A 20,699-nucleotide genomic window follows, 5' to 3' on the forward strand; every position below is an offset into this window, starting at 1 on the left:
TCAAGCTCCCTATTCATCCCCTTAGGGTACATGGTATCCAATTTACTAATCCAAAAGATTTCTATTATTTTTAACCTTTTGGTTCTATCCCCACCTTGTCTAAGGTGTCCTACCTGTTCCAATATTTGAAACCTCAACTGAGTTAAATTGTGCCCTGCAGATAAAAAATGATTGGCAACTGGGGCGTCTCATTTTTTTGTTCTTATACTACTTTTATGCTGAGTTATCCATTCACGGACTGTGCGGGTGGTCTCCCCAACATACCCCAATTCACATGGCCATTTAATGTAATATACTGCAAAGTTAGTGTTACAAGTATAGTGTCCCCTGATGTCAAATTTTTTACCCGTACTAGGATGACTAAATGTAGGGCCCTTAATTATATTATTGCAGTTGGAACAACCAAGGCATGGAAAACAGCCAGAGTTCTTTTTGCTAATATAGCCTTGCACTAAGGACTTTGAAGGGCCAATATCGGCATGTACCAATAATTCTTTCAGATTTCTGCCTCTTTTAAAGGCAGGCATATGTGGCTCTCTGAACTCCAGTACATCGGGGTTGTAGGTCTGTAATATGTGCCAATGATTGAAAATTATTTTACGTATCCTATTGCTCAATTTCGAATACTGGCTGACAAAGATTAATCTATAAGATTTCTTTTTCTCTTTACCCTCTTTATGTTCCAATAAATTTTGCCTGGGAATTTGTCTCACATCTTCAATTTCTTTTTGTATTAAGATTGATGGATAACCCCTAACCCTGAAACGGTCACCCATTTCTGCCAATCTTTGCTCTACAGGGCCTGTCTCAGAGACAATCCTTTTTATCCTAGGGAGAGACCTAATCAAAGAAGGGGGATGCATACTGTTATAGTGCAAGAGAGAGTTGCAATCTGTTTCTTTCTTGTGTAGATCCACTACAAGACCCTGGGTACTTTTAAGTACCCTAGTATCAAGGAAAACAACACTCTTCTCACTACATACCAGTTTCAATTTAATATGACAGGTAGCGGAGTTTAGATCATTAACAAATTTTTCCAAGGTTCCAATGTCGCCCAACCATACGCCAAAGATGTCATCAATGTATCGCCACCAGGTGGCACCATACTGTAAGAAAAGTGGATGACCATAAACAAAATGTTCCTCTCATATACATTCATATATATATTGGCGTATGTAGGGGCGACATTGGAACCCATGGCTGTGCCTTGTAGCTGCAAGTAATAATAATCTTCAAATAAAAAATAGTTACAGCGCAAAACGATACTGAACAATTGTAAAAATAAACTCCCTATGTAGGGTATTGTATCCGTCATCTTGACTCATTATTTTACTTACAGCACCAATGCCAGCTTCTTGTGTTATTGATTTGTACAATGAAGTCACATCTAGGCTAAAAATAATCCCTTTAGTATTTTCAAATGGTAGATTTTGTAATTTCAATAGAAAGTCCCCAGTGTCCTTGATGTAAGAGCTAGAATTTACATATGGTCTCAATACCCTAAGTAAATAGATACCTTAGATAATATAGATAATAAAGACCCCATTCCTGCCACAATAGGGTGTCCAGACGGGGCAGTAACACTTTTATGGATGCTTGACTCAAATCTGTCCTTCATTCCCCACATCCAACTGCTCTCTTCATCCTGCCGCAAACTACCAAACAGCTCATCCACTCCCTGGTAATTTCCCGACTTGACTACTGTAACAACTTACTAACTGGCCTCCCTCTCTCCCGCCTCTCTCCCCTCCAATCCATCCTAAATGTATCTGCCAGGCTAATCCACCTCTCTCGACGCTCTGTTTCTGCTGCACCTCTCTGTGAGTCCCTTCACTGGCTCCCCATTCACAACAGAGTTAAATTCAAAATTCTCACCCTGACCTACAAAGCTCTCACCAATGCTGCCCCACCCTACCTGTCCTCACTCATCAACAAATATACTCCTGTCCATCCCCTAAGATCCAACAACGACCTGCTTCTTGCATCCTCTACCATCACCTCCTCTCATTCTAGACTACAGGACTTCTCTCGTGCGGCACCAACCCTCTGGAACACACTTCCTCAAGATGTCAGACTTGCCCCTAACCTCTCCTCCTTTAAACGTTCCCTAAAGACCTTTCTGTTCAGGGAAGCTTATCAACAAACTAACTTCACTTAACTAACAGTTGCCCTCTATCTCCTCACTAATATCATTCTCACCTGCAGTCCCCACCTCCTGTTTCCAATCCTCCTACCCGTCTAGATTGTAAGTTCCCACGGTAATAAGGCCCTCAATTCCCCCTGTATTTGTCTGTAAAATTTTGTCTTTTATTGTATTGTTTCTCCACTGTACTGTTATCCTTGTACCCATGGGCAGCGCTGCGGAATCTGTTGGCGCTTTATAAATAAAGAATAATAATAATAATGGACCTTAGGGAGGGTGTAAAGGACAGGGGTGATGTCCTCTGTATTTATTAGAAACTGTGTAGTATCATTATCAATGATGCCAAGTTTGGCTGCTGTCTGTACACAAAACAGGATTTCTTTATTTTGAAAAAAGGATTATATGCTAATTTCTGATAAACCTCACTATCAGATAATTGGGTGTAGATCTCATTAACATAATACTGTTTATCCAAGAGCACAATGGCTCAGCCCTTATCTGCCCCCTTAATAATTAGTTGTTTATTCCTTCTAAGGTTATCAAGGGCCCTTCTTTCATTAATGGTTAAAGTACCCCTATCACCATTACTGTAATTCTGTATATGATTATGTTTACACAATTCCATCACATCCCTCTCCACCATTTTGATAAAGGATTGTACCCCTGCATTTACCTGTGTTGGTGTAAATGTACTCTTTTTTTGATAATCCCAATGCTTTCAAATTTATCCCCTGCCCTTGCATATATGCAGTTGGGGTATGACACTTAACATCAAAATCAGGTATGCTAGCAAAAAAACTTTTGAGTTTCACAGACCTAAAGAAACGATACAGATCTTTATGCATTTCCATAAAATGCCACCATTTCACCGCCAAATGTGATCAAATTAAAAAAAAATGTTCACTTTTTCACACATTTTGTCACAAAGTTTAGGTTTCCCACTGAAATTATTTACAAACAGCTTCTGCAATTATGGCACAAATGGTTGTAAATGCTTCTCTGGGATCCCCTTTGTTCAGAAATAGCAGACTTATATGGCTTTGGGGTTGCTTTTTGGTAATTAGAAAGCCGCTAAATGCCGCTGCGCACCACACGTGTTTTATGCCAGCAGTGAAGGGGTTAATTAGGGAGCATGTAGGGAGCTTGTAGGGTTAATTTTAGCATTAGTGTAGTGTAGTAGAAACCCCCAAGTATTGATCTAGGCCCATTTTGGTATATTTCATGCCACCATTTCACCGCCAAATGCGAGCAAATAAAGGTTTTTTGGGGTTTTTCACTAAAATTATTTACAAACAGCTTGTGCAATTATGGCACAAATTGTTGTAAAAGCTTCTCTGGGATCCCCTTTGTTCAGAAATAGCAGACTTATATGGCTTTGGCGTTGCTTTTTGGTAATTAGAAGGCCACTAAATGCTGCTGCGCACCACACGTGAATTATGCCCAGCAGTGGAGTTAATTAGGTAGCTTGTAGGGCGCTGGCAGGGTTAATTTTAGCTTTAGTGTAGAGAACAGCCTCCCACCTGACACATCCCACCCCCTGATCCCTCCCAAACAGCTCTCTTCCCTCCCCCACCCCACAATTGTCCCCGCCATCTTAAGTACTGGCAGAAAGTCTGCCAGTACTAAATAAAAGGAGTTTTTTTAATTTTATTTTTTTAAAAGATTTATTCAGCTGTAATGGAGCCCTGCCTCCAACCTCCCTGATCCCCCACCAAACAGCTCTATAACCCTCCCTGCTACTTAATTGCCGCCATCTTGGGTACTGGCAGCTGTCTGCCAGTACCCAGTTTGCCCCCAAAAACAATATTTTCAAACTTTTCTGTAGTGTAGCAGCCCCCCCTCAATACCCCCATCCCCCCTCCTCCCAGATCCTTTTATATTTAATTTTTTTCAAACGTTTTTTACTTTTTTTTAAACTTTTTTTCTTAACTTTTTTTCATTGGTGTCAGTGGCTAATGCGCACGCGCGCCCCCGCAGGCCCCCGGCGTGCACATTGCAGTTACAGGAACCGGATGCCGGGTAGCGATGGGCCGCCTCCTTGCTACGCTCCCACCCGGACAACGGCACCATCGCTACCGGTGCAGAGAGGGCCACAGAGTGGCTCTCTCTGCATCAGAGGCTTGTAAAAAGGTATTGCAGGATGCCTCCATATTGAGGCATCACAGCAATACCCTGAGAGCTGCTGGAAGCGATTGCAATCGCTTCCAGCACTCTGTTAGACAACTGACGTACCAGGTACGTCTATTGTCATTAACAGTTAGTTTTTGAATGAAGTACTTGGTATGTTAGTTGTCATTAAGGGGTTAATCTTGTTGATTAATTATTAGCTGTATGTTGTTAGACTGATATTGATATTCTGTTATTGTAATTTTGCTAATGACCACTAGATAGCATCATTTCAGGTGTGTGGTTTATAGGTGTATTTAAGCTGTATATTTAAGCTGTATTAACTTTGGGTGTAACTATGCATGATTAAGGACTAAGTCCGAAACGTTCCTATTTTTTTGATCTGGCTTTGATACTGTGCAGTTTGCACGAATAAATCTGTTGAAGATATTTTGGTGGTGCTGCTTTTTTTTGTGATTCTTGCACATATGTAAAACACTCTGAATATGGTCACAGAAGACAATCTAGACATTTATTAACATACGAAGTATTGATTAATTAAAGTTCCATCAATCCCTATTGCAGAAAAGAGCGAACAGGGCACACAGTTATAAAAGTATAGGTACATATCTGTATGTGTTGTGTACGTGATCTCCTGCACAGCTAAAGAGATCTGTAGGATAAATCAATCAAAAAGAACAGGAGAAGTGGACCGAGCGCTACACCCAGGGCCTTAAGCTTACTAACTATATAGCCTCCTAGTAGGCTAACAATACAAAAGTTAAAATGGGGAGAGAGTAAGCGCTAAAAAGCTTAAAAGGCTAGTAAAAAGGTACATTTTAATACATATAAAAATAAATCAATCACTTCAGGATCTCAACATCTACAAATGACGTTTTTATTTTTCTACTGCATCTATTATGTTGTCAGGATGGGCAGACTGTGCACTGTTTTTCTATCTCTTTACAATCACTTTTTTGTAACTTTCACAATTATTGTTTTTTAAAGAACCATTTCCCATTTTGGCATGAACTGAAAACAAAATGGCGACTACAAGTTTGCAAACATATATAATATCTTCTATTACTGGATTTTAACATGTGTGAACCTGCTACATTATATCTACCTAAGAGACCCTTAAACAAGATTGTGCTTTGACGAGCAGCTTTTTATACATAAGTGAACTTGTAAACTGAAACTTTTTTCTTTTGTGATTCAGATAGAGCATGCAGTTTTAAGCAACTTTCTAATTTACTCCTATTACCAAATTTTCTTCATTCTCTTGCTATCTTTATTTGAAAAAGAAGGCATCTAAGCTAAGGAGCCAGCCAATTTTTGTTTCAGGCCCTGGACAGTACTTGTTTATTGGTGGGTGAATTTATCCACCAATCAGCAAGAACAACCTAGGTTGTTCACTAAAATGGGCCGGCATCTGAACTTACATTCTTGCTTTTCAAATAAGGATACCAAGAGAATGAAGAAAATGTGATAATAGGAGTATATTAGAAAGTTGCTTAAAATTGTATGCTCTATCTGAATCACAAAAGTCCCTTTAACTCTGCATTTAATCCATTTTCAGGGGTGAAAGTCAGCTCCAGAGCTGCCATGCATTATGGGAGCTAACTGCACACATCTGGTGAGACAGTGAAAAAGAAACAAATGTGTGTGGCCACCAATCACCAGCTGGCATTGTGGTTGCCGATGATATGTATATAGTCTTTTCAACAAAGGTTACCAAAAGAAAATTAAATTGTAAAGCACTTTAAAATTACAAGATCTATCTGACTCATGCAAGTTTAATTTTAACTTTTTAATGCACCCCCCCCAAAACGGAATATTTGTATAACAACATGTATGACATGAAACCTAGCTTTACATTTATTTTTTATGATTTAAATAGAGCATGTGATTTTAAACAACTTTCCAGTTTACTTATTTTATCCAATGTGCTTCATTCTCTTGGAATCCTTTTTTGAAGGAGCAGCTATGCACTACTGGGAGCTAGCTGAAGACATCTGGTGAACCAATGAAAAGAGGCATTTTGATGCAAGCTCCCAGTAATGCATTGCTGCTCCTAAACCTACCTAGATATCCTTTTCAACTAAGGATACCAAGAGAATGCAGCAATTTAAATAATAGAAGCAAATTGGAAAGTTGTTAAAATTGCATATTCTGTCTGAATCATGAAAGAATAATGTTGTGTTTCATGTCCCTTTAACCAACCAATAACTATTGTTATTAATCTTTATATAACTGCATGCGCATTATCTATTTGCTTAAAGGGACACTGAATCCAATTTTTTTCTTTCTTTCTATTCTTTCAGATAGAGCATGCAATTTTAAGCAACTTTCTAATTTACTCCTATTATCAATTTTTCTTCGTTCTCTTCCTATCTTTATTTGAAAAAGAATGCATCTAAGCTTTTTTTATTAGTTCATAACTCTGGACAGCACTTTTTTATTGGTGGATGAATTTATCCATCAATCAGCAAGAACAACCCAGGTTGTTTACCAAAATTAGGCCGACATCTAAACTTACATTCTTGCATTTCAAATAAAGAAAATTTGATAATAGGAGTAAATTAGAAAGTTGCTTAAAATGTCATGCTCTATCTGAATCACAAAAGAAAAAATTTGGGTTCAGTGTCCCTTTAAAGTAAATGTAAATTTTGATGCTAAAGTGCCCGGTTTTTAAAAATCTGATTAAAAACAGAGGCACTTTAATTCATCAAAATTTACATTTCACTCGTGTTGTGAAAATACTTACTTTTTAATCTTGACAGCCGCTGCATCGCTTCCTCCGCCCGTCGCAAAACCTCTTCCCGGGTCTAAAATGAGGAATCCGGCTTCCTCCAATCATGGCGTTGAATCAGACACAGATTCCCCCGAGGGGGCGGAGCCGTGATTGGAGGATGAGCAATATGTCATTTCTGACGTATAAAGAGGCTTGCGATGACTGGGGTAATCGCTGGAGCTGCTGTCAAGATTAAAAAGTAAGTATTTCACTACACAAGTGAAATGTAAATTGTGATGAATTAAAGTGCCCCTTGTTTTTAACCGGATTTTTTAAAAAACGGGCACTTTATCATCAAAATTTACGTTCACTTTAAGTAAAGAGTCACATGTCTGAATAAAAAGGAAGAACTCGCAGGATTGGCTGAAGCTGAACATGATGAACGTTTGTCTGTTTCCTTATGTGCACTGTTACAGAGGCAGGAACGTTGCAGGTGAAAATGGTGGCACCTCCATGGGATAATACAGAGAAATTAACAGGTAAATCACAAAAGGAAGGGAGGTAAACTGTAACAAAACTTCTGGTTTTAATGAGATATTACTCTCAAAATGTAATGTTTGTATAATGTTTAAAGATACTGTCAAATGAATATTAAATGTTAATGATTCAGACAGAATATGCAATCTTAAACAACCATTCCAATTCACCACTATTAACTAATTTGCTTCATTCTCTTGGTGTCCTTTGCTGAAAAGCATACCTAGGTAGGCTCAGGAATAACAGGGCGCTACTGGGAGCTAGCTGCTTATTGATGGCTGATGCCTCTTGTCATCGAATCACCAGATGTGTTCAGCTAACTCCCAATAGTGCTTTGCTGCGCCTTCATCAAAAGATACTAGGAAAATAAGCACATTTGATAATACAAGTCAATTGAAAAGTTGCTTGAAATTGTATTGTACTTTATTTGAATCAAGAACAAATTTAACGGAGTATTTTAAAAACAAAATGCAGTATATGTGTGTGATTTTTTTATTCACTTTTCCTACAATTTAACCCTGACAATTGTGGTTAACAACATGTTGTTTCCTTCCAGTTTGTGCAGCTCCTGCCTAAACAGTTCACATTTCTATTTACAGAAGCAACCGGGCCCCATTTCTCAGGGCTGACAGAGAGAGACTGGGCCCCTCTAACCTTGACTGCACTTATGGACTTCAATCCTACCATTACAGTGGCAGGAAAAGGTCATTTCAGGCATGGACAAACCCCACAATGGTATTTAAACAGAGCCATCTGGCAGAAAGAGTAAGGCAGAGTGAGGTTGAGCCAGGGCCGGTTCTACAATAAGGCAGAGGGAGGTTGAGCCAGGGCCGGTTCTACAATAAGGCAGAGGGAGGTTGAGCGGTCACAGAATGTACTTTTATACTATGAATCCAGCGTTCCTTCCTAACCCTAACATGCCATGTAAACTAATAATCCAGGACACAAGGACATCCGTCAGCATTAATAGCTCAACTATATCTATGTAGCATTAGAATGACCTCCATTATCAGGTATATTCAGATCCTGCTGTGTTGGGATGCACTGAGGTCTATGGATGGAAGGTCACTGACTTTATAAAGTCTTAAAATGTGTTTGTTACAAATTAAAGAAATAGTCTAGTCAAATTAAACTTTCATGATTCAAAGAGAGCATACAATTTTAAGCAACTTTCTAATTTACTCTTATCAATTGTTCTTAATTCTCTTGGTATCTTTATTTGAAAAAGCAAGAATGTAAGCTTAGGAGCCAGACCATTTTTGGTTCAGTACTTGGGTAGCGCTTGCTGATTGGTGGCTACATTTAGACACCAATGCAAACGCTACCCAGGTGCTGAAGCTTACATTCTTGTTTTTTCAAATAAAGATACCAAGAGAACAAAGAAAAATTAATAGGAGTAAAGTAGAAAGTTGCTGCTCTATCTCAATCATGAAGTTTAATTTTGACTAAACTATTCCTTTAACAGCTATCCTCTTTTTCTATTACACTGCATCTTATGCATCTGATCATTTACTATAACACTAACCATTGAGTACAATAGCAGAGAATGTCTTTTGATAATGTTTGTTTAATGTATATTTGCAGCTACCAAAGGGAGATGGCGATTTTTTATCAGATAATAAAATAATGAATTCTGTGAACACAGCATTTCTATTATTGTCTTAATATTGATTTTTGTATTTATTATTAATGTAGTACAGGATTAGCAAACACTGTACCGACCCCCAGACTTATTGCCAATTGTTTATCCAAACATATAAGAATATCGGCTTATGATAATTCCATCTACATTATCATTGTATAGGTAACATACAATATGTACATATCTACATATTGTATAGATAGGCTGAACATATTGCCGCTTTAAGAAGGGACACATATGAAAAATACATATGTCAGGGTTCTTATACAAAACATTTCTTTAAACAGCCCTAAAAACAGCCCTGACATATGTATTTTTCATATGTGTCCCTTTTTAAAGCGGCAATATGGTCAGCCTATGTATAGATATGCAGTGTCCTTACACAGCATCATCACCACACAGCTTAGCATAACCATAGCAACAGACAGGTTGTACACTGCCATATACTCATCAGTTTATAGTTATTGAACAGAGCAGCATTTATAACGGTCTCTGTATAAATACTGAATCTTGTTATATAGTTTAACATAAAGACAGCTGCTCATCAGCCTTCTACACTGCAGTGTGTTCATTAGAAGAGTATCGGTTGCCCTCATGTGTGAATACTGACGCTTGTTCAGTACAAGTGTGTTACAGAGCCCTCCACCACTTATAGGTACAGGAGACATTTTAAACAGGGGGCGTCTGTCATTTCATTCTCATAATAACAGCCAATATGTTCCAGTAAGAACAGTGATGGCAGCACTTTAAATACCCTGATAAACCTCAGAGAGGGGCATGAAACCTACTTTTAAGAAGAGGAGAGTCCCCTCTTTCCAATTTAGAGTCTCATTATCTTGGCATTGGCAGTTTCCCCTTAGCACTCCTATATAAAAGCACTAAAATAGAGCAAAAGGCTTCTCTTTCAAAGAGTTTGTCACATGCTCATGTGGCTATTAGGTCACCACTGGGGCAATAGTGATAATCTGAAAGAACAATATGCTTAAAGGGGCATGATAGAGGACACAATTGTAAGCAACTTAACAAAGTTACTTCTATTATCAATTTTGGTTCATTCAAGTGGTTTTCTTTATTGAAGGAGCAGCAACGCACTACTGGGAGCTAGCTGAACACATCAGTAAGCCAATGACATGAGGCATATATTTGAAGCCACCAATTAGCAGCTAGCTCCCAGCTCCTAAGTCTACTTAGGTATATTATTCAACAAAGGATACCAAGAGAGTGAAGCAAATTAGATAATTGAAGTACATTGGAAAGTTGTTTAAAATAAGATGCTCTACCTGAATAATAAAATTAAAATGTAGGTTTCATACCCCTTTAAGAAACAAAATCATGTAGGCTAGGTTAGCCCCACTATCATACCCCTCATTACAGTTGTCTGTAAATCCCATTATTTAAAATAAAGAATCCTTTAAATGAGCAATCTTGCATTTCACAGCCGCCAAGTGATTTTCATTAATACAAATACCCAACAGTATGGTTCAATTTTGAGGGTCTGGCAAATATAAATCAAGCCTTATCACTTCCACCACATAAATATAGAATATGATCCCTCATTTGAAAGGGGGTGGGTTCCTTTATTCAAATAATAGCTTTATTTTCTTATAGTTAACAAAGGATCAGCATTGCAGCAGTCAAATCAGGAGCAACGAGTAGCCAAATATGTCAGGTTAGCGCTCGTGCAAAAACGTTTTACTTTCAACTTCTAATACGCACGTTACCCGACACACGCATAAAGCTTACGTCTATGGAAATTAACGCGCATGCGGGATCGCTAAATAACGTGCCACTTGTAATAAAGCCCTAAGTGAATTTGGACAGGTAGGAACATGCATACATTATCAAATGAGTTATACACCCTATGGGAAAATCATAAGTTTCGTTAGTTTAAAATATACAGTATTTATCGATTGGTAGATTTTTTCTGCTTACTCATTTTCTGCATAAACTACAAGATGGTGCATGGTGACAAAACAAAAAAAATAAAACAGTTTTACTTTTCATTTTGTTTTTCATTGAATAACAAAAGTATTAAATCCTACGTTTTTGTGTTTTGGGAAGATGAACTATTGCTAAACGTAGAAATTGACCAAAAATAAAATATTCTTTATCATTTTCTGCCATTGTTCAGTCTTTCTACAAACAAAAGTTTAAATGTGCTTTGTCTGCTGTAAAAAAACAAGGTGTGATTTGTGTAGGTACCTTTAGTGGAAAAGTACTGAACTCAAAGTGTAAATGAAATGAGTGCAAATGGCCGAAACCTATGGCCCTGTTATGGTGAAACATCTTGTGTGCGACTCTAATGTAAGATAAATGAACACTTAAAATGAGTCAGATGTATTTTCTGTTTTACACTGCTTTATGTAAATATGTGTTTAACTTGAATGAGCAGGTGTTACTGGTAACCACAGAATGTAAAATAATGCACTGCCTGATGAGTTACATGCAGTCATGGTGGGGTGTAAAAACACTGTTATGCTAGTTTTACTGGCAGTCAAGCGGGTGAGTTAAATCACTAGCACTGGCACCAAAGAGGTTAAATCAATTATTAGTATGTTATGGGCAGCCAAGGCAATAAACACTGCTCAGTTGTGGGGAAAAATAGATGGTAGATTAAGTGTGTGATAGGGTGGAACCTAAGATAGAGAATTGGGGAGGGACATTGTGCGATTCCACCTGTGTCAAGTCAGCAGGCATCCTGAGTATCAGATCATATACATTTGCAGGGCTGGAAATTTCCACTAGTACTGGAGGAGTTAGAAATTACAGCAAATTATTAAGAAATCTGCCTTGTAACATTTTTAACATTTAGTTGACTAGTAACTAGAGTTTTTTTTTTTTTACCACTGTAGATTAAAGGGACAGTATACACCAATTTTCATATAATTGGCTGTAATAGACACTAATATAAAGAAGAAGAATCACAGATACTGATCTAAAAAAACCTATATAAAACCTTTTAAAAATGTACTTAAAAGCTCCCAGTTTAGCACTGTTGATAAGGTTAGTCTGGGACACCCACTGAAGGGGGCTGGGAAAGCATGAAAGGCAGACACTCCCCCCTTCCCTGCATATGAAAAGACCCATTACACAAACAGGAGCAAGCAGAAGTCTGTAGACATCAGTATACATCTGACACTGTGGGGCTTGGTTAGGAGTTTGAAAATCATCACAAAATTATTAAAAAAAATAAGCAAAACTATACATTGTTACAAAAACACTCCCATGTGGGCTATATAAATGGATCAGCTACAAACATTTTTTATTGAAAGCTGTAAACAAAAATAAAAACAAACACATAAAACAGTAGTAATCAAGTTTAATTTCCAGTATCTTGCTAAACAGGACTTTTCCTCAGTCACATAATAAAATAAAAAGATGTCAAAATAAGAGCTTTATCAGAAAAGATACAACTATGCTTTATGCTCAGTGTTTTGAGGACTATGTTTCTATCATTATTAGTTGATAAATCACACCCTTTATTATATTTTTATTTTAGAGCATACAATTTAGTATTCATTGTTATCTTCCTCATCAATTAAATCAGATTCTGTTCCCACCTCTTCATAATCCTTCTCCAGGGCAGCCATATCCTCTCTTGCCTCAGAGAACTCCCCTTCCTCCATACCTTCTCCCACATACCAATGTACAAATGCTCTCTTTGAGTACATCAGGTCAAACTTGTGGTCTAACCTGGCCCAAGCCTCAGCAATAGCTGTAGTGTTGCTCAGCATACAGACAGCACGCTGAACTTTAGCCAGGTCCCCTCCTGGGACAGCAGTGGGAGGCTGGTAATTAATTCCCACCTTAAAACCAGTAGGACACCAATCAACAAACTGTATAGACTTCCTGGTTTTAATTGCAGCAATGGCCGCATTGACATCTTTGGGCACTACATCACCTCTGTATAATAAGCAGCACGCCATGTATTTACCACGTCTAGGGTCACATTTCACCATTTGGTTAGCGGGTTCAAAACAAGCATTGGTTATGTCTGGTACAGATAGTTGTTCATGGTAAGCCCTTTCTACATTTACTATGGGAGAATATGTGACCAGGGGGTAATGAATTCTAGGATAAGGCACTAAATTGGTCTGAAACTCAACAAGGTCTACATTCAATAGGCCTTCAAACCTCAGAGATGCAGTTATAGAAGACACAATTTGTCCAATTAGCCTGTTTAAATTAATATATGATGGACGCTCTATATCCAAGTTATGACGGCAGATATCATAAATGGCTTCATTATCTACCATAAAAGCACAGTTTGAGTGCTCCAAGGTGCTGTGGGTGGTCAGAATGGAATTATATGGTTCCACTACAGCTGAGGAGATCTGTGGTGAAGGATAAATGGAAAACTCCAGAATAGACTTCTTCAGATAATTCATCTTCAGCTTTTCCATCAGCAAAGAGCTAAATCCGGAGCCTGTGCCACCTCCAAAACTGTGAAAGACCAGAAACCCTTGGAGACCCTCACACTGGTCTGCCTGCGGATTGCAGAAGAATGGAGAAATTTTAGAGTCTGATGTTGGAACATATTTCCAAAAAATAATAGAAAATTAAATTGACACAGCAACATTTACATTAACATAAAACTTAAAATAGTCAAACATTGTAACAAATATTATTGCAAATACTGATCCTATATAGCAGGTCAGCAACCTTGTTACCACAGATGTTTTGGAACTACATTTCCCATGATGCTTAGACACTCTTTTGGCTGGCTGAGTATCATGGGAAATATAGTTCTAAAACATCTGGGGTGCCAAGGTTGCTGAACCGTGCTATATAGTACTCAAGACACGTGCACACTTTGGTACAGGAAATAGTGCTGCCCTCTAGTGCTCTTGCAAATGGATAACAATCTTGCAAATCTGCTGCTATATAGTGCTCCAGAAATGGGCCGGCTCCTAAGCATACGTCCCTGCCTTTCAACAAAAGATACAAAGAGAAGGAAGAAAATGAATAATAGAAGTAAATTAGAAAGTTATTTAAAATTGTATGCCCTATCGGAATCATGAAACAAAATTTAGTGTCTCATTTACCTTTAAAGTAATAAATCCAAACGAACACCATTTTAATATCACATTGTACCTATTCATTATTGCAGAGCGAGTGCATCTCTTTTTGTTCCAGCTCTACCTATTTTCGGTTGACAATTCCAGCAGAATAATATTACCACAAAACCGATATCATCTGAGACTGGGTCCCTATACATAAGAGTGACTTAAAGGGACAGTCTAGTCAAAACTAAACTTTCATGATTCAGATAGGGCATGCAATTTTAAACAACTTTCCAATTTACTTTAATCATCAAATTTGCTTTGTTCCCTTTGTGGTGTTTTTGAAAAGCTAAACCTAGGTAGGCTCAAACTGATTTCTAAACAGTTGAAAACCGCCTCCTAGCTCAGAGCATTTTGAAAGTTTTTCACAGTTAGACTGTGCTAGTTCACATGTATCATATAGATAACATTGTGCTCACTCCCGTGAAGTTATTTAGGAGTCTTCACTGATTGACTACACTGCATGTCTGTCAAAGGCACTTAGATAAGGAGGCTGTCTGCAAAGGCTTAGATACAAGGTAATCACAGAGGTAAAAAGTATATTAATATAACTGTGTTGGTTATGCAAAAATGTGGAATGGGTAATAAAGGGATTATCTATCTTTTTAAATAAGAAACATTTTGGTGTAGACTGTCCCTTTAAGGTTCCATCCCAAGATCTCAATGCTATGAAGCACTTTTGGGATGAGGTGGAACAGGAGGTTCACAGCATAAATGTGGTTAAATTAAAAACACAGGAACTGTGTGATTTTAACAGCATCGACCAAAACCTCTGATTAATGCTCACTGAATCCAGGCCATAAGAATTCCAGCCATTCTCGGTATTGCCAAGCACTAGAAGGAAATATGTAATAGCCTGACCACAATGTAAATATCTTACTGTAAAAAGTATCACTATGGAGGGCACCAAACACTTTACACACAAAATGTAACAACTAAAATCAAAGCACGACACCTGGCAGCCTAAGCCTTTTGTTTTGTTCAGATAGAACTTTTTAAAGATTTCCTTCTACTATCAAATTTGCGTTGTTCTCATGGTATTCTAGGTAGGTGTTTGGAGAACTACATAGCAGGTAATAGTACTCTTGCAAAACTGCTGCAATTTACTGCTCCAGACACGTGAATGCTTCTGAGCCGATCTCCCAGCTTTTCAACAAAAGATACCAAGAGAATGAAAAATATATAGATGTAAATTAGAAAAAAAAAAAATGTAAAATTGCATTCTCTTTCTGAATCATGAAATAATCCAGTTTCATATCCCTTAAGCACACTAAGTAATTGTGAAAAGTTTCCACCACGTGGGTTTAACAGAATGAATGAAACTACAGCCCCTTTCAGAGACCTGCTACAGTTCTCAGTTGCTGCGGGGGTGGGGCATCTTCTACAACTGCAGAGAAGGAAGTTTGTGAAGATTCTGAGTTTCTTTTTTGCAGACTTTCTCCCTAGCCTGCACACTGACAGACACCTATGAGCCCTGCTTAAAGGAACATTCCAGCCAAAATTGGAATCCACTTGGATCCATTTCAGTATTAAAATAGAATCATTTTTGTAATGTAGATGTATTAGAAAAAATGCTTCTAGTAAAAGCTATAGCGATTTCAGAAGTGTATCTAAGTATGCACTGTGCACCAGCATTTTAAACACACCACTTGCTCAGAGAGCCTAAAGTGCTTGTCCCATCTGCTAAGGACTCCATTTTTTAATTGCTTATTGCTGACATGATAAAAGCCCCACTGGTGGTTTGAGCAGCTGCAGTATTTGAAATGCTGGTGCATTGAAAATATCTATGATTCACATGCATGTGCTAACAGTGATAACTTTTACTCAAAGCATTTTGCCATTGTGTATTAATTTCTATTCAAAGATGTAATTGGTCTATGTGCATTTGAATATTGACCGAAATATCCCTTTAAGTGAGCCATAATGTACTTGGTGCTTTCACTTTTCTTTCTTCTGATAAAACAAATTGTTTAACCCCTTGACTGCTTGAGAGGGCTGCTGTGCTGTATGTAGCAGATGTGCAACCCACTCTGGCAATTAAGGGGCTTAAACAATGTGTTGTATAAGTTTTCTGGGCATTCAAATTGTAAAATAATGGTTAATATTTTCATTTATTGTGTTCCCTTTGTTCATTTGTTGACATACAAGAGGGCTATAATAAATCATTTCAATCATTTGTTATTTACAGTGTGTCAGTCATTTGTTATTTACAGTGTGTCAGTCATTTGTTATTTACAGTGTGTCAATCATTTGTTATTTACAGTGTGTCAGTCATTTGTTATTTACAGTGTGTCAGTCATTTGTTATTTACAGTGTGTCAGTCATTTGTTATTTACAGTGTGTCAATCATTTGTTATTTACAGTGTTTCAGTCATTTGTTATTTACAGTGTGTCAGTCATTTGTTATTTACAGTGTGTCAGTCATTTGTTATTTACAGTGTGTCAGTCATTTGTTATTTACAGTGTGTCAGTCATTTGTTATTTACAGTGTGTCAATCATTTGTTATTTACAGTGTGTCAGTCATTTGTTATTTACAGTGTGTCAATCATTTGTTATTTACAGTGTGTCAGTCATTTGTTATTTACAGTGTGTCAATCATTTGTTATTTACAGTGTGTCAGTCATTTGCTATTTACAGTGTGTCAGTCATTTGTTATTTACAGTGTGTCAGTCATTTGTTATTTACAGTGTGTCAGTCATTTGTTATTTACAGTGTGTCAATCATTTGTTATTTACAGTGTGTCAGTCATTTTTGTGAACACCGGGCAGCCCTATTCTCTGTAGTAATCCACACAAGGAAATGCTGGATCCACTTTAATAAAAAGTCCATACAATTAACCTTTTAACGCCGTTAGGACGTTGTATTCCGTTCGAATTTTGCTGGACTTTAGCGCCGATGGACGGAATACAACGTCCTAACCGCTTGGCTTTCCTGAAGCCACTGGCGCTTCCCTGATGGGATCGCGGTCTGGAGAGCGTGCTTAGTATCATAGGGACGCCCCCTGACGCAATCTCATCATTGAAATCTCGTGATCACGTGCATGATCGCGAGATTTCAATTTGTTTACATCAGAACAGTTGTTCTGATGTAGACACTTTAACCCAGGCATGAAAGGGTTAAAAGACATACACAGAAGGGCTGTCAAGTAGCAGAGGGAGATGTAGAGTAACTTCCAACGCATTTCGGCTGTACGCCATAATCATAGCCTGGCATGTCCCTCCTCCTTCACCCTTAATTCACCCTCTGCTAAAGCCAATTAGGGACAAATATGTGGAAAGGTGTATGGGATATGAAACCCAAATTGATTCTTTCATCATTCAGGCAGAACATACAATTTTTAAAAAGATCCCAACTTACTTCTATTATCAAATTTGCTTTGTTCTCATGTTAGTCTTTGTTGAAGAGCTATTTAGCTAGGTAGCGAGCATGACAGGAAATTGTGCTGCCATCTAGTGCTCCTGCTAATGCTGCTATATAGTGCTGCAGACACGTGCACACTCCTGAACTTACCTTCCTGCTATTTCACCAAAGATAACAAGAGAATGAAGAAAATGTAAATAGACTTAAATTCTAAAGTTGTTAAAAAAAATAAATACATGTTCTATCTGAATTGTGAAAGAAAATGTGGGGGTTTATGTCCCTTTCGGCATGCGATGTCTACAGTGAGCACTTCCCGAATTTAAAAACCCACAATATTCAGACTTCAAAGGGATATGAATCCCCCCCCCCCCCCAAAAAAAAAAATTAAATAATAATTTAAATAAAAAAACTTTCCAAGGTAATTCTGTTATCAATTTTGCCTCATGAAGTTGGTATCCTTTGTAGCACTTGCATCTAGCTGAACACATAGGGCCCCATGAGCCCATAGAGCGAGACGTTTACAAAAGGCATATACAGTGTGTGCAGCCACCAATCAGCTGCTAGCTCACAGTAGGGCACCTCTGCTCCGGAGCCTACCTGGGTATGCTTATCAACAAAGTATGCCAAGATAGCAAAGCAAATTAGGTAACAGAATTAAAATGACATCAATGAATCATGATAAGAGTATTTTGGGCATCATGTCCATTTCAATTACAGGAAAATGGAAACCACATATAAATGTTCACTGCAATCTCAAATTGCATCATATGACTTTAAGCACAAAGCTAGTACAAGGACCAGGTCTCACCCTGTCAGGGTGCTGCAATATTATAAAGAATCACTTGCCAGTTTCCTGATACGGTCCAAAACATCATCGATCAGCTGCATCCCAATGGTGTAGTGCCCTCGGGCATAGTTATTGGCGGAATCCTCCTTACCGGATATAAGCTGTAGGGGGTGGTAGAGACTACGGGTCTTACCTGTCCTGATTTCATCTGCAAGAGACAAAGTTACATTTATGTTCCAATCAACATATAATTATTATAAAAATACAGCGCCTGTGAGTGAGATGGATCTTATTGCTGAATAGATCAGACAACAGCTGAGTGTAACATTATAATACTGTAGCGACTTGTAGGTTCATTATTGGCTGCTAACATAGATTAGTTTTTGTTTCTAATGCTCCAACAGATGTTGCAGATCTATACAGGGGGTACAATAAATAGAAAAACAAAAGGGTTACAGAGAACACCCACCTAGAGAAATCACAATTTGTTAGCAACATGCTACAAGTCACACGAGAGACCATACATACAATGCTTCACAGGCCTTTTTTTTTACGTCCTCAAAAGGGACAGTAAAATTGTTTTCCAATAATTTGTTATACCAGCTGCAGAGTAAAAATGTAAGATAGGTTTAGGTTTATTTTTGTATATGAAATAGCTGTTTTTGTTCTTTGAAACCACAACTTATCAAAATGGGTCGAGCTTGCAGCATCAGGTACCATTATTTTATGACTTTCTGTACACACACATACTTCCATATATTATCTCTGTCTATAAACCAAAGCCCAATATAAATAAATTAAAGCAAAGGGAGCTATTTGAACACTCAAGCAGGTAAAATGGTTCAAAGGGAACAAAAAGTGGAGAAAAATTTAGGGTATACTGTCCCTTTAATATTTCTAACCTGCATAACTATAATTTTTTTAATCACATTATCATACATATTAAATACAATAGGTATGGGATTGATAAATACATAAAATAGTGTACAATCCGAATACCAGAGACCTGGCAAGTATTCCCTACAGTTTTACAAATTACCTATGACAGAAGATTCTGTGTCTACAAATATTGCCCTGGGAATATGTTTTCCGGCGTCTGTCTCACGGAAGAAGGTCTGTCCAGAAGAATCCGTTTTCTCTGTAACAAGATGTCCGTCTGGCCGTATTCCATGTTCCAAGCAATACAATTCCCAGCATGCATTTCCTATCTGCACCCCTGCTTGTCCAATATGAAGTGAAATGCACGCCCGCTGTGCAAAATATAAACACTATTAGATAACATTTTCACGGGTTTAAAGGGATAGCAAAGACCAAAAATGTCATTGTTAAAAAAGATAGATAATCCCTTTATTTACCATTGACCAATTTTGCAAACCAACACTGTTATAGAAATATACTTTTTACCTCTGTAATTACCTTGTATCTAAGCTTCTGCTGACTGCCTCCTTATCTCAGATATTTTGACAGACTTGCATTTCAGGCAATTAGTGCTGACTTAAATAACTCCACGTGCAAGAGCAGAATATTATTTATATGAAACACATGAACTAACACCCTCTAGATGGGAAAAACTGTCAAATGCATTCAGATAAGAGGCGGCCTTCAAGGGCTTAGAAATTAGCATATGAGCCTACCTAGGCTTAGCTTTCACCTAAGAATTCCAAGAGAACAAAGCAAATTTGATGATAAAAGTACATTTGAAAGTTGTTTAAAATGACATGCCCTATCTGAATCATGAAAGTTTAATTTGGACTTTACTATCCCTTTTAGAAATCTGTAACTGCAGACATGAAAACAGCATTTTGCACATTCTGTGTATTTAGGAGAGGCTCTGAATCTTCCCATTACAGCTACTATTCATCATACCATGTTGTATTCATTTTGCAGTTTAAAGACTCACAGATCTTGTAACAATTGTGACTGTGAGCTTTTTTATTGCTTACAACCATACTGTAACCAAACAGCATGTTTAAAGGGACAGTCTACTCCAGAATTGTTATTGTTTAAAAAGCTAGATAATCCCTTTATTACCCATTCCCCAGTTTTGCATAACCAACACAGTTATATAAACACACATTTTACCTCTGTGATTACCTTATATCTATGCCTCTGCAGACTGCCCCCCTTATTTTAGCTCTTTTGATAGATTTGCATTTTAGCCAATCAGTGCCCTCTCATAAGTAACTACACGGATTTGAGCACAATGTTATCTATATGACACGCATGAACTAACACCCTCTAATTGTGAAAAACTGTCAAATGCATTCCGATAAGAGGCGGCCTTCAAGGGCTTAGAAATGAGCATATGAGCCTACCTAGGTTAAGC

General features: G+C 37.8%; 1 protein-coding gene across 1 annotated transcript in view; it reads right to left on the reverse strand.

Annotated features, from left to right (window-relative positions):
* Nucleotides 1-12,671: 12,671 nt before the first annotated feature.
* The window catches only part of LOC128664318 (tubulin alpha chain-like), a 38,694-nt gene continuing 30,666 nt past the window's right edge, over nucleotides 12,672-20,699 (reverse strand). The window contains exons 3-5 of the mRNA XM_053719158.1: nucleotides 19,413-19,623; nucleotides 18,433-18,581; nucleotides 12,672-13,649 (exon numbers count right to left, since the gene is read on the reverse strand). Of these exons, the coding sequence (XP_053575133.1) occupies nucleotides 12,672-13,649; nucleotides 18,433-18,581; nucleotides 19,413-19,623 (1,338 nt within the window). The remainder of the gene's footprint in view (nucleotides 13,650-18,432; nucleotides 18,582-19,412; nucleotides 19,624-20,699) is intronic.

This window comes from Bombina bombina, chromosome 6 (genome assembly GCF_027579735.1).
Source record: "Bombina bombina isolate aBomBom1 chromosome 6, aBomBom1.pri, whole genome shotgun sequence".
Lineage (NCBI taxonomy): Eukaryota > Metazoa > Chordata > Amphibia > Anura > Bombinatoridae > Bombina > Bombina bombina.